Below are 14,654 nucleotides of genomic sequence, written 5' to 3' on the forward strand. Positions count from 1 at the left end.
TGGCCTTCTAAGGTCTGTGAGGATTGGGCGAAAGCGGGCAGATGGGCGGAGCCCAGAGCCCTTTCCGTCCATGAAATGGGCGAGGCCACCTCTGGACTCCAGCTCCCAGCATTCATTGCTTCCCGCGCCTGGGTGGACCCGGGATCGCTGAGTTCCGGCAGCGTGGACATCAGCCAGGAATCTGTTTCCTCTGTCCTCCCGGCGCAGAAATGGTTGTCTTGGTTACCGGTGCTAACCGTCTCCCACCTGTGATTCCTTGTTGAGGGGCTGCAACCCGAGCTGCCCTCTGGAGACACTTCCGGCTCCTCTACGAGGCAACTGCTTGAGTCTTCAACGTGGAGTGATCGAAGCTTTCCAGGTAGCTCGAGGCTACTCCGTTTTCGCATTGATGTAGGAATCCTCTGATGCTGCCAAATTCGGGTTTTATCCTTCAGGCAACACGTGTGGGCAGTGCCAGTCCCTCACCCTTTGTAATCCTGGTGATGTTACCTGTCTTTGATTCGTCTTTCCTTACCTACCGCTGTCCCTTTAAAAATGAGGGAAGCCGATCCATCCAGAGTTCTCAGGATTCTCCTATACACATTTTTCCTAATCCTTCAGTTAAAAAAAAACACAAAAAACTAGTATCTTCAGTACCATAAGTAATTTATTATATTGTGCAGAATTAAAAGAAGGTAGTTGCTGAAATTTGTGTGAAAGGGTAGAGTTTTAGACTGAGGAATTTTTCTTTTACCATCTTGTTTAATTTTGCTATCTGCAAGTCTATAAAAATGTGTTTTATCTCAGCTTCCCGTTTTCAAAAAACTTCAGTGATGCAGCATTACCTGTAGAATAAATTTAGAACATATTGAAATATTCAAGGACCTCCAGTCTTGATTATGCATAAAGGACTACCCTTCTGGGTATTTCTGTGGGGGTGGGGTGGTGGGGTGAGGAGTCACTACTCACTTTCACATAGGCTTGGCCCAACTTGACTACCATTATCTCCTGAGGTTGTTTTACAGTTTCATCACCTTTATACCTTCATACTTGCATGCTTTTCATTTTTTATTACTCCTCTCCAAATCCCTCAAAATTCTAAATCCTCCCTCTGTATAACCTTTCCCTGACCAGCTCAGAAGTAACTTCTGTATATGATAAGATGTGTTACTTTTATGAGTAGCGTTCTTGGATACTAGCAATTTAAGTCTTTATTGTTTATCTCTTTCTTTACACCCAAGTAAGAGACCTGCCCTCAGGAACTGAGTTTTTACTTATCAAATGTGTGGGTTCATAATAGGATTTAATGAGTTTGATTGAATATGTTTGATTTGAGCAGTAATTTACCAATCTGTCCTAGATTTGGCGGTCCTCCCATTTGCCTAATAATTTCTTAGGGAATCCTTAGTATATCTTTGATAAACTTTCTGCTTTCCACAAAGAATGTTTGAATATATTTAAATCAATATTTTTTAATCTACAGAAAATTGAAATAGAGTTGGAAACGAAAAGTGACCCGTAATAATTTAAAATGTCTCGAAAAGTTAGCAAGGCATCAAAAAAAATGAACATCTCTAGCTCCTTGGAATCTGAAGATATTAGTTTAGAAACAACAATTCCTACAGATGATATTTCCTCATCAGAAGAGCAGGATGGCAAGATCAAAATCACCAGGCAGCTAATTGAACGGAAAGAACTACTTCATAATATTCAGTTACTGAAAATAGAGCTATCACAGAAAAATATGATGATCGATAATCTGAAGGTTGATTATCTTACAAAGGTAAGATCATATGTAAATTTTATCAGTGTGCTTTGTTGTCTTCAAACTGCAGATAAATAAGAATTAAACTTATGAATATATAGTCGGAACTTGTTACTTTTAACATTTTGAGAAAATAATTATTGGTGTGTTTTTTTTAGCCAAGTTGTTTTTCTGCTTCACTGAGAATTAGCTCTGATATGACTAGCTGGGTAGGAAGAATCAAGATTATTATTACATTATTGAATCTGTTTAATCCTCTGCCATGGAGATTTGGTTTCTTTTATACCCTGCTATTTGATAGTTCCTGTGTCGTAGTACCAAGTATAACAAATTCAGTTACTGTAGCTTTAATAGTTATCTGCCAAATAAGAAGGAATGCCTCAGTCCTTGTTTTTCTGCCTTTTGTGGTTTTTTTAATAATTAGAGTATTTTATGTAAGACCTGGTAAAGTTGTCACTAGTGATAAAAAAATTTACAGTGATTTCAGAAAGATAGGAGACACCTCTTAAGTCTTACTACTCTGTATTCTGAGAAAGTCTTCTCTTTCCACAGAGAAGAGAGATGGAAGAAGGTAAACCCTCCACCTTTGCTCTTGACTTCCAGCTCTACCTATCTCCTCCCCTCCCATTTGGTTTCAGTTATGTCTTATCTTTCCTCTGTTAAGTCAGTCTTGGGTAGTTCTTGCCTATGTATAGGGATCGTGCTGCTAGAAAAATGTCTTGACCACAGCTCTCTAGGAAAATGAAATGTCCTAAACCCCAAGGTGTTGATGATGTAAAGAAATCGTTTAGGTACATTTTTTAAGAACATTAATAGTTAATGTTTATTGAGTGCCTATTCTGTGCCAGACTCTGCTCTGTGAGCTTCTCATGCGTTATCTCATTTGAGCCATACAACTGTTTGAGGTACAGGTGCTTTTAGAGTATCTTCTCTGATCCATCAAATTAAGTGAACCAATAGAATAAGTTAGATGGGTATTTCGTTAAGTACACAGTAAGTATTAGTTATTGTTGTGGTTATTGACTAAAATAATATTCTCATTGTTTTCACCCTGTTTATTTTCTGTGCCTTTTATACACGTTCATAGGATTACTTGCCTGGTTTGTTGGGTATTTGTCTCTTAATAGAGTGTAAGATTCCTGAGCACAGGAACAGGGGACAGCTTTGTAGTCCCTGTTGTAGCTTCAGTGCTTAGAACTGTCTCTGGCACCTAGCATATGCTTGGCTGTTTCTTATATGAGTAACTGAACCCCATTTGCTCTTGAAAAAATGGAACCACAACTGGTTAATACCTTACCAAAGCCATTCACACAGAAGTGATGGAGCCAGGTGGGATTAACACCAGGAAAGCTAAAGCCTGTATTCCATCCAAGTAAGTCTCCTAAGACTTCCTTTTAGGTTCTCTGTGGTGTCCCCTACCAAGACTAGGTCACTTGATATTTTATCATTGTGTCCAGTGGTTTCCCATTTCTTTTTCTTGAGTCATATTTTTACTCCTCAAATGGATTCCCATGGTGATACTGGCTTATGTATCTCTACCCTTAAGATCTCCTTCACTGGAACTCACTGAAGAACCCCAAGGTAGGTCTCCATTCTTTGATCCAGGCAGTCAACGAATAGTCTGTTTTTTAAAATACTTATTTATTTATTTTTTGGCTGTGTTGGGTGTGTCTTGCTGTGTGCAGCGAGTGGGGGGCCACTCTCTAGTTGTGGTGCGGGGACTTCTCATTGCGGTGGCTTCTCTTGTAGCAGAGCATGAACTCTGGGGTGCGCAGGCTTCGGTAGTTGTGGCCAGGGGGCTGGCTCACTAATTGTCGCACAGGAGCCCGGTTGCCCCGTTGCATGAGGGATCTTCATAGACCAGGAATCAAACCGGTGTCCTTTGCTTTCCAAAAAGGATTCTTAACCACTGGACCACCAGGAAAGCCTTAAGTATTCTGCGGTATTCAGCTGTGTACCACAATCAAAATTACATTTTATTTGACTACTTTTTAAATTGCTCGTTTTCAACTTGCATTGTGCTCAGTTGTCAATGGTTTCTCTTTTTGAACTGTAATGTTTATGTTACTGGAATAGTGGTTTACTCTTGAGATGCTTCCAAGTATAACAAATGAGAGCTACAGTCCTAGATACACACAGTTTGAGTTTAAGTTCCAGCTCTTACATTTACCTTGGACAGATTCCTTAAGTTTTTTGTTCCCTGATTTCCTGTAAAATAATAATCATGTTTTGTACTTCATGGAGTTGTTAGGAAGATTAATCAATGCACATAAACTCTTAGATGGCTGTGATGGAGTGTGTGCTCAGTGATGTCTGACCCTTGTACAATAAGTAATAGAGGTAGTTATACTTGCTTAACACTATATTATTATTATTACATTGTATCCCATGGTGCTTTATATAATTTTTTATTGTGGTGGTTTTCTGGTTGGGCTGAAAATGTAGAAGATTAAATTAGTCATATTCCTGAGTTTATGATACATAATCATCATTGATCCTTGCAAGATAACTTCTTATTTTGTATGTTTATTCTTTTACTCCTGTAATGCATTTCCCTTCCTCCTCCTCTTTATGTTTGCCTTTATCTTTTAACATTTATTCTTTAAAATTTTTTTTATTGAAGTATAGTTGATTTATAGTATTATATGTTTCAAGTGTATAACATAGTGTTTCACAATTTTTATTTTTCAAATTATTTATTGATTTATAAATAAAGTCAATCAATCAATTAATTTAAATTAATAAATAAATTCAGCTCTGCTCAATCTTTAAACTGCTCACATGGTTTCTCTAGTTGTGGCTAATGGGGACTACTCTCTAGTTGCAGTGTGCGGGCTTCTCATCATCGTGGCTTCCCTTGTTGCAGAGCATGGGCTCTAGGGCGTGCAGGTTTCAGTGTTACAGAGCATGGGCTCAGTGGTTGCTGTGCACAGGCTTAGTTGTCCCATAGCATGTGGGATCTTTCCGGACCAGGGATCAAACCTGTGTACCCTGCATTGGCAGGTGAATTCTTAACCACTGGACCACCAGGGGGCCATCTCATAATTTTTAGAGGTTGTACTCCAATTGTAGTTATTACTATAAACATTTATCTTGAAAATTAGTATTTTTCTTATTTTTTCCTTTACATAAATCTAAACTGCATGTTTTGTTTTAGATTTTATTTCTTTTATAGTTTTTCCTTAACTCAGTGCTGTTTTTAAAATCCTTCATGTTGCTACATGTACATGTAGTCCTTTGCTTCCAGCAGCCACACAATTCTGGTGTCTACCCATCTGTTCACCTCCTCCCACAGTGATAGGCCCACAGGTTGCCTCCAAACCCTTGCCACCACATGTGATGTGGCCTTCTTTAGATATTTCTCTTCCAGACCTGGTTTGAGATATATATTGGAGAAGGAAATGGTAACCCACTCCAGTATTCTTGGCTGGAAAATTCCATGGGCAGAGGAGCCTGGCAGGCTACAGTCCATGGGATTGCAAAGAGCTGGCCACGACTGAGTGACTGAGCACATTGACACATGTACTCAGGAGTGGAATTTCTGGCTGCAGGGTATACGTGTACTTCATTTAAGTGTATTTCCAAATTCCTCTCCAAGGTAGCTGCCTACTGTACATTCCTGTGTTTTTGTGTATACAAACACTAGAGTTGTCCTGCTTGGAGACCCCTTCAGTTCAGTTCAGTTCAGTTCAGTTCTGTTCAGTCGTGTCTGACTCTTTGCCACCCCATGAATTGCAGCATGCCAGGCCTCCCTGTCCATCACCAACTCCTGGAGTTCACTCAAACTCATGTCCATCGAGTTGGTGATGCCATCCAGCCATCTCATCCTCGGTTGTCCCCTTCTCCTCCTGCCCCCAATCCTTCTAAGAATTAGGGTTTTTTCCAGTGAATCAACTCTTTGCATGAGGTGGTCAAAGTATTGGAGTTTCAGCTTCAACATCAGTCCTTCCAATGAACACCCAGGACTGATCTCCATTAGGATGGACCAGTTGGATCTCCTTGCAGTCCAGGGGACTCTCAAGAGTCTTCTGCAACACCACAGTTCAAAAGCATCAATTCTTCAGCGCTCAGCTTTCTTCACAGTCCAACTCTCACATCAATACCTGACCACTGGGAAAACCATTGCCTTGACTAGATGGACCTTTGTTGGCAAAGTAATGTCTCTGCTTTTCAATATGCTGTCTAGGTTGGTCATAACTTTCCTTCCAAGGAGTAAGCATCTTTTAATTTCATGGCTGCAGTCACCATCTGCAGTGATTTTGGAGCCCAAAATAATAAAGTCTGACACTGTTTCCACTGTTTCCCCATCTATTTCCCATGAAGTGATGGGACCAGATGCCATGATCTTTGTTTTCTGAATGTTGAGCTTTAAGCCAGCTTTTTCACTCTCCTCTTTCACTTTCCTCAAGAGGCTTTTTAGTTCCTCTTCACTTTCTGCCAATATATTTGCTGTCAAATATGGGAAGAAGTGAGAATCCCCATGGATGGGAAGCCTGGCGGGTTATAGTCCATAGGGCTGCAAAGAGTCAGACATAACTGAAGCAACTTAGCATGCATGCATGGGAAGAAGTATTATAAGGTAGAAGAATTAATCTTTAATTTGTCAAATCCAGGACACCTGGATTATAAAACGAACTATTACATGTACTACTAAGGTTAAACACTGCCAAATTAAACTGTTATGTGCTATAGTTTGTAAGATGCATTCTGGCTTCAGAGATGAAAAGTGTGAAGATATGTGAGTCTGGGATTGATGAAGGAATAGTATTTTTAGCCACTGATTTATTCTCCAGAGCTTACCGATGCATTGAACATCCCGTATATGAAGGTGAAAATGTCATGTTCAGCACTGAAAAAAATGAATTTTCCTTCATGGACTGTAGTGCCATGAAAATGGTTGCAAATCACAGGGAGGGTAGGTTTTTGCTGAATTCAATTTGTTGCTATTAACATTTAAATGGCCTGATTTTAAGTTATTGAGGTTCCCATCATCAGAAGCTTTCAAGTAGACCTGAATGATCAAGTGTCTTGAATATTATAGGTATTTCTTCTATGGAAAAAATTGAACCAGCTGTCCAGTGTTCAGCTGTTAGTATGAGAATTTTGAAAAACATTGGTTTCCAGTCACAAAAGTGTGGAAACCATAGCTTAAGCAGGATAAGGATTTTGTTTCTCTGGTATAACAGAATTCTGAATATAGGCAACTTAGACCTGGTATTTACCATTGATATCATTAGAAACCCAGGCTCCTTTTAATCTTCTGGGTGGCTGTAAAAATAGCATATGTTTTTCACCTCAAAATCACAGATGGCTGATCTGCCTCCACTGTTGTGTCCATGTTCTAGGCAGAAATAAGGAGAAGGGTGATGGAAAAATGCAGCATATGCCAAATGAATTCGTTCTTTAAAGAGCTTTCCTAGAGCTCAGGCTGGTGACCTTGATTGACTAGGCCTATATAGCATGACTACACCTAGGTGCCAGGAGAGGGAAGCTGGGAAGTGTATATTTTTAACTGGACATGTTGTTGCTGCTAATAAAAATCAGAGTTACTTGAGAAAGAGAGAAAAGTAACAGTGTTTTCCTCTCTTCAACATCTTTCTTAGTTCAGAAATAAGTGAATCTGTATAATCTAACATCCCTCCACACCAATATGGGAACAATATAGTGCTTATGTTTATTACAGCTTATTACTAGTGGTATGTTGTTGTTCAGTTGCCCAGTCATGTCTAACTCTTTGTGACCCCATGAACTGCAGCACGCCAGGCTTCCCTGTCTTTCACTGTCTTCCAGAGTTTGCTCAAACCCATGTCCATTGAATTGGTGATGCCATCCAACCATCTCATCCCCTGTCACCTGCTTCTCCTCCTGCCCTCAGTCTTTTCCAGCATCAGGGTCTTTTTCAGTGAGTCAGCTTTTCGAATCAGGTCGCCAAAGTATTGGAGCTTTAGCATCCGTCCATGCAATGAATATTCAGGGTTGATTTTCTTTAAGATTGACTGGTTTGATCTCACTGCTGTCCAAGGCACTCTCAAGAGTTTTCTCCGACACCAAATTCAAAAGCATCAATTCTTCTGCACTCAGCCTTCTTTATGGTCCAACTCTCACATCCGTACGTGACTACTGGAGAGACCATAGCTTTGACTAGATGGACCTTTGTCAGCAAAGTGCTGTCTCTGCTTTTTAATACTTTTCAAAACTAATGGTATAGTTTATTACTAGGACTCATGTTGCTTTCGGAGAAGGCAATGGCAACCCACTCCAGTACTCTTGCCTGGAAAACCCCATGGACGGAGGAGCCTGGTGGGCTGCAGTCCATGGGGTCGCTAAGTCGGACACGACTGAGCAACTTCACTTTCACTTTTCACTTTCATGCATTGGAGAAGGAAATGGCAACCCACTCCAGTGTTCTTGCCTGGAGAATCCCAGGGACGGGGAAGCCTGGTGGGCTGCCGTGTATGGGGTCGCACAGAGTCGGACACGACTAAAGCGACTTAGCAGCAGCAGCAGCAGCAGCAGCATGTTGCTTTGATTTCTCCATCTCTAAAAACCCAAGCAGATTATTCACAGGATACTTCCCAAGTGTTGATTCCCATTCCCCACTCAGCTGCTTGCTGACTGAGAGCCCTGGAAGGGGAGTTGCTCAGGCCAGGCTTCCTGACCTTAGAGGACTGTTCGGTGCACTTTTATGCACACTTATTCCTGTCTAACTCTCCTTGCTTGCTCCACTTCCTTATTCCTCTCCTCCTCACTCTTCTAGTCTGTCAGATTTTAAATGCTAAAATCTCTTTTTGTTTATCTCTCATTACTGGCCCCTGGGTTCCTCATTGCCTGGGAAGTGCTGGAGGGTATCTCCCTAGTTGAAATTGTTGAAGTTCCCACCCTGACAAAAGCAGAAGTTTCACTCCTTATGCTAACAGTCTTCTTGATTTGCAGAATGGTAATTATGAGGAATGTGGTCATCATTTGTTGATTCAAGACATTTATTGAGACACGTGACCAGGAATATAGCAGTGAATATGACAAGAGTCCCTTTTTTATGGAGATTACATTGAAGTGAGAGACATCATCGAACAGCAATTAAATAAGCTGTCTTCAGGGTCATGTGATACAGCATTGCTTAGCAATGGGAATTTTCTGCCTTAGACAGGGAGTCAGCAAATTTTCTCTGTAAAGGCCTGAGCAAGACAGTAAATATTTTAGGCTTTCCAGCTTGCATATGGTGTATTACATATTCTTCCTTCTTCTTCTTTTTTTTTTTTTTGGCTTTTAACAACTTTATAAATGTAAAACCTGTTCCTAGCTTGTGGGCTATATAGGAACAGGACATGGGCAGGATTTGGCCCGTCAGTTTGATATGTTAACCCTTGCTTTCAGTTGTGTGTTAGAGAAGCCATTTGAAGAGTTTAGGCAATTGGACTTATTTGTCCTGATTTCTGTTTTCAAAATGTCACTGAAGCAATAGACTAAAAGCAGGTAAGGTTGAAGAGGAAGACAGTACTAGATAATTGCCTTGTGTAAGACTCCAGGTTTTTCGCTTCATCTCCTGGAGCCATTTATTGAGAAATAGAAGGCTGGAAGAAAACTGATGTAGGAGGTAAAATATAAGTTCTGTTTTGAACACATTAAACTTTAAATGCCAATTAGACTCCCAGATGAAATTGTCACTTTGACTTTAGAGGAAAGTCCATGACTGGGGGTAGGTAGATGTGTGTGTGTGTGTGTGTGTGTGTGTTTGTATATAATATACATCAGCGTGTGACAGTGTTAGTTGCTCAGTGACTCTTTGCGACCCCTTGGACTGTAGCTTCGAGGCTTCTCTGTCCATAGGATTCTCTAGGCAAGAATACTGGAGTGGGGTGCCATTCCCTTCTCCAGGAGATCTTACTGACAGGGATTGAACCCAGGTCTCCTGTGTTGTACGCATGTAAGTACCACATAAAACTTTGTTATTGGATGACATTACCTGGGGAGAGTAGAGGACCCCAAACCAAGTCAAGGGGTAGTCAAACATTAGAAATAGGGTAGAGGAAAAAAATCCATCATAGGAACCTGAGAAGCTTAAGAGGGTCCTGTGAGTTAAGGAAGAAAACCAAGAGGAGTATCACATAAGATGAAAGAGGATGGAGTGGTCCACTCTGCCAAATCATGCTATCATGTAAAATAAATATGCAGAAATAACCATTGGACTGGGCATTATGGAGGGGATTCATAACCTGAACAAGTATTGTTATTCGAATAGTGTGGGACAAAAACCATATGAAAGTTTACTAAGGATTGACTTATGTTAATCTGCATATTTTAAAGGGTGAACAAGAATTGTCTGGGTTGAAAGGGAGAGAGTAAAGAATTTTTTTACTTTTTTTAAATAGAGTTTTCTTTTAAGCTAGTGACAACAGGCATGGTTAGCAAGGGCCAGATCAAGGAGTAGTAGAGGGACTTCCCTAGTGGTACAGTGGATAAGAGTCCACCTGCCAATGAAGGAGATACGGGTTCGGTCCCTGGTCCAGGATCCCACATACCATGGAGCAACTAAGCCCCAAGAGCCAGGACTACTGAGCCCAACTACTGAAGACCTTTACGCCCTAGAGCCCATGCTCCACACAAGAGAAGCCACCACAGCCAGAGAAGCCCACACACCACAGTGAACAGTAGCCCCTGCTGTCCACAACTAGAGAAAGCCCACATGCAGCAACGAAGACCCAGCACAGCCAAAATTAAATAAATAATAAGTATCTTTAAAAAGAAAAAAAGAGTAGTGTAGAATGCCATGAATGTTGGAATTTATTCTGAAGACAGTGAGGATCCTCTGAAGGATTTAACACTGGGGAAATACATTTTTGATAGCATTTTTTAAAGATAAAGTAAAGGAAGATAGTTTTGGAGATTCACAAAACTGAAGGCGGGGAAAGAGTAGGAAACCACTGTCATAATCTAGGTAAGATATGACAGGGATCTAACTGAAGACTTGTCAGTGGATGTTAAAGAGGATGGTGTAGTTGTGACACCTTTTTATGGAATAAACTCAACAATAAAAAAAATCGTGATTTTTTGATCAGAATAAGCAATGGGAGAGATGTATCAAATGTGACTGAAATTTTTTTGCTCTGGAGATCAAGGAGATGCAAAGAATATAAGATTAGGTGAGGTGGGTGACTAGGTTCATTTTAGACATTTGTAGCATCACCTATGTAGTAGTCAGTTGAAGACATGTTTCAGACAGATATATGGATCTACAATATATGCAGAGTCTGGCCAGGAAAAAATTATCTGGGCAAGGCACCAGCATATACACCCCAGTTGTCAAAGAGTTTTTCAGTGAGATTCAGTTCAGTTCAGTCACTCAGTCATGTCCGACTCTTTGTGACCCCATGAATCGCAGCACACCAGGCCTCCCTGTCCATCACCATCTCCCGGAGTTCACTCAGACTCACGTCCATCGAGTCCGTGATGCCATCCAGCCATCTCATCCTCGGTCGTCTCCTTCTCCTCCTGCCCCCAATCCCTCCCAGCATCAGAGTCTTTTCCAATGAGTCAACTCTTCCCATGAGGTGGCCAAAGTACTGGAGCTTCAGCTTTAGCATCATTCCTTCCAAAGAAATCCCAGGGTTGATCTTCAGAATGGACTGGTTGGATCTCCTTGCAGTCCAAGGGACTCTTAGGAGTCTTCTCCAACACCACATTTCAAAAGCATCAATTCTTCAGCACTCAGCCTTCTTCACAGTCCAACTCTCACATCCATACATGACCACAGGAAAAACCATAGCCTTGACTAGAGGGACCTTAGTCGGCAAAGTAATGTCTTTGCTTTTGAATATACTACCTAGGTTGGTCATAACTTTTCTTCCAAGGAGTAAGCATCTTTAAATTTCATGGCTGCAGTCACCATCTGCAGTGATTTTGGAGCCCAAAATAATAAAGTCTGACACTGTTTCCACTGTTTCCCCATCTACTTCCCATGAAGTGATGGGACCAGATGCCATGATCTTTGTTTTCTGAATGTTGAGCTTTAAGCCAACTTTTTCGCTCTCCTCTTTCACTTTCATCAAGAGGCTTTTTAGCTCCTCTTCACTTTCTGCCATAAGGGTGGTGTCATCTGCATATCTGAGATTATTGATATTTCTCCCAGCAATCTTGATTCCAGCTTGTGTTTCTTCTAGTCCAGCGTTTCTCATGATGTACTCTGCATAGAAGTTAAATAAGCAGGGTGACAATATACAGCCTTGATGTACTCCTTTTCCTATTTGGAACCAGTATGCTGTTCCATGTCCAGTTCTAACTGTTGCTTCCTGACCTGCATACAGATTTCTCAAGAGGCAGGTCAGGTGGTCTGGTATTCCCATCTCTTTCAGAATTTTCCACAGTTTCTTGTGATCCACACAGTCAAAGGCTTCGGCATAGTCAATAAAGCAGAAATAGATGTTTTTCTGGAACTCTCTTGCTTTTTCCATGATCCAGCGGATGTTGGCAATTTGATCTCTGGTTCCTCTGCCTTTTCTAAAACCAGCCTGAACATCAGGGAGTTCACGATTCACGTATTGCTGAAGCCTGGCTTGGAGAATTTTGAGCATTACTTTACTAGCATGCGAGATGAGTGCAATTGTGCAGTAATCTGAGCATTCTTTGGCATTGCCTTTCTTTGGGATTGGAATGAAAACTGACCTTTTCCAGTCCTGTGGCCACTGCTCAGTTTTCCAAATTTGCTGGCATATTGAGTGCAGCACTTTCACAGCATCATCTTTCAGGATTTGAAATAGTTCCACTGGAATTCCATCACCTCCACTAGCTTTGTTCGTAGTGATCCTTTCTAAGGCCCACTTGACTTCACATTCCAGGATGTCTGGCTCTAGATGAGTGATCACATCATCATGATTATCTGGGTCGTGAAGATGTTTTTTGTACAGTTCTTCCGTGTATTCTTGCCACCTCTTCTTAATATCTTCTGCTTCTGTTAGGTCCATACCATTTCTGTCCTTTATTGAGCCCATCTTTGCATGAAATGTTCCCTTGGTATCTCTAATTTTCTTGAAGAGATCTCTAGTCTTTCCCATTCTGTTGTTTTCCTCTACTTCTTTGCATTGATTGCTGAAGAAGGCTTTCTTATCTCTTCTTGCTATTCTTTGGAACTCTGCATTCAGATGCTTATATCTTTCCTTTTCTCCTTTCCTTTTCTGTTCTCTTCTTTTCACAGCTATTTGTAAGGCCTCCCCAGACAGCCATTTTGCTATTTTGCATTTCTTTTCCATGGGGATGGTCTTGATCCCTGTCTCCTGTACCATGTCACGAACCTCATTCCATAGTTCATCAGGCACTCTATCAGATCTAGGCCCTTAAATCTATTTCTCACTTCCACTGTATAATCATAAGTGATTTGATTTAGGTCATACCTGAATGGTCTAGCGTTTTTCCCTACTTTCTTCAATTTGAGTCTGAATTTGGTAATAAGGAGTTCATGATCTGAGCCACAGTCAGCTCCTGGTCTTGTTTTTGTTGACTATATAGAGCTTCTCCATCTTTGGCTGCAAAGAATATAATCAATCTGATTTTGGTGTTGACCATCTGGTGATGTCCATGTGTAGAGTCTTCTCTTGTGTTGTTGGAAGAGGGTGTTTGCTATGACCAGTGCATTTTCTTGGCAAAACTGTATTAGTCTTTGCCCTGCTTCATTCCACATTCCAAGGCCAAATTTGCCTGTTACTCCAGGTGTTTCTTGACTTCCTACTTTTGCATTCCAGTCCCCTATAATGAAAAGGACATCTTTTTTGTGTGTTAGTTCTAAAAGGTCTTGTAGGTCTTCATAAAACCGTTCAACTTCAGTTTCTTCAGCGTTACTGGTTGGGGCATAGACTTGGATAACTGTGATATTGAATGGTTTGCGTTGGAGATGAACAGAGATCATTCTGTCATTTTTGAGATTGCATCCAAGTACTGCATTTCGGACTCTTTTGTTGACCCTGATGGCTACTCCATTGCTTCTGAGGGATTCCTGCCCGCAGTAGTAGATATAATGGTCATCTGAGTTAAGTTCACCCATTCCAGTCCATTTTAGTTCCCTGATTCCTAGAATGTCAACGTTCACCCTTGCCATCTCTTGTTTACCACTTCCAATTTGCCTTAATTCATGGACCTGACATTCCAGGTTCCTATGCAATATTGCTCTTTACAGCATCGAATCTTGCTTCTATCACCAGTCACATCCACAACTGGGTATTGTTTTTGCTTTGGCTCCATCCCTTCACTCTTTCTGGAGTTATTTCTCCACTGATCTCCAGTAGCATATCGGGTACCTAATGACCTGGGGAGTTCCTCTTTTGGTATCCTATCATTTTGCCTTTTCATACTGTTCATGGGGTTCTCAAGGCAAGAATACTGAAGTGGCTTGCCATTCCCTTCTCCAGTGAACCACATTCTGTCAGACCTCTCCACCATGACCCACCCATCTTGGGTTGCCCCACAGACATGCCTTGGTTTCATTGAGTTAGACAAGGCTGTAGTCCTAGTGTGATTAGATTGACTAGTTTTCTGTGAGTATGGTTTCAGGGTCTGCCCTCTGATGCCCTCTTGCAACACCTACCATCTTACTTGGGTTTCTCTTACCTTGGGCGTGGGTTATCTTCTTCACGGCTGCTCCAGCAAAGCACAGCCACTGCTCCTTACCTTGGACGAGGAGTATCTCCTTACCGCCGCCGTTCCTGACCTTCAACATGGGATAGCTCCTCTAGGCCCTCCTGTGCCTGCGCAGCCACCGCTCCTCTGGTTACTCCTCCCGGCCGCTGGCCCTGGCCTCAGTGAGATTAGATTAAGGGAAAAATAATCCCAATGACAGCTGGTAAAAAACAATTTATGAGGCAGCAGATTGAAAGCATAGTTTAACAACCATTTGTATGAACAAACAGAAGGTTTTATTATATTT

General features: G+C 41.3%; 1 protein-coding gene across 3 annotated transcripts in view; it reads left to right on the forward strand.

The window, feature by feature from the left end:
- Positions 1-115: 115 nt before the first annotated feature.
- Positions 116-14,654, forward strand: part of PIBF1 (progesterone immunomodulatory binding factor 1) — a 231,424-nt gene continuing 216,885 nt past the window's right edge. Inside the window, exons 1-2 of one of the 3 annotated variants that reach the window (XM_040266864.1) lie at positions 116-358; positions 1,463-1,762. In XM_040266864.1, the coding sequence (XP_040122798.1) occupies positions 1,511-1,762 (252 nt within the window). In that variant the 5' untranslated portion in view covers positions 116-358; positions 1,463-1,510. Of the gene's footprint in view, positions 359-1,462; positions 1,763-14,654 lie in introns of those variants that run through there. The other 2 variants (XR_005725642.1, XM_040266865.1) reach the window with 2 other exon arrangements.

Source organism: Oryx dammah, unplaced genomic scaffold (genome assembly GCF_014754425.2).
Source record: "Oryx dammah isolate SB20612 unplaced genomic scaffold, SCBI_Odam_1.1 HiC_scaffold_24, whole genome shotgun sequence".
In the NCBI taxonomy this organism is placed as follows: Eukaryota; Metazoa; Chordata; class Mammalia; order Artiodactyla; family Bovidae; genus Oryx; species Oryx dammah.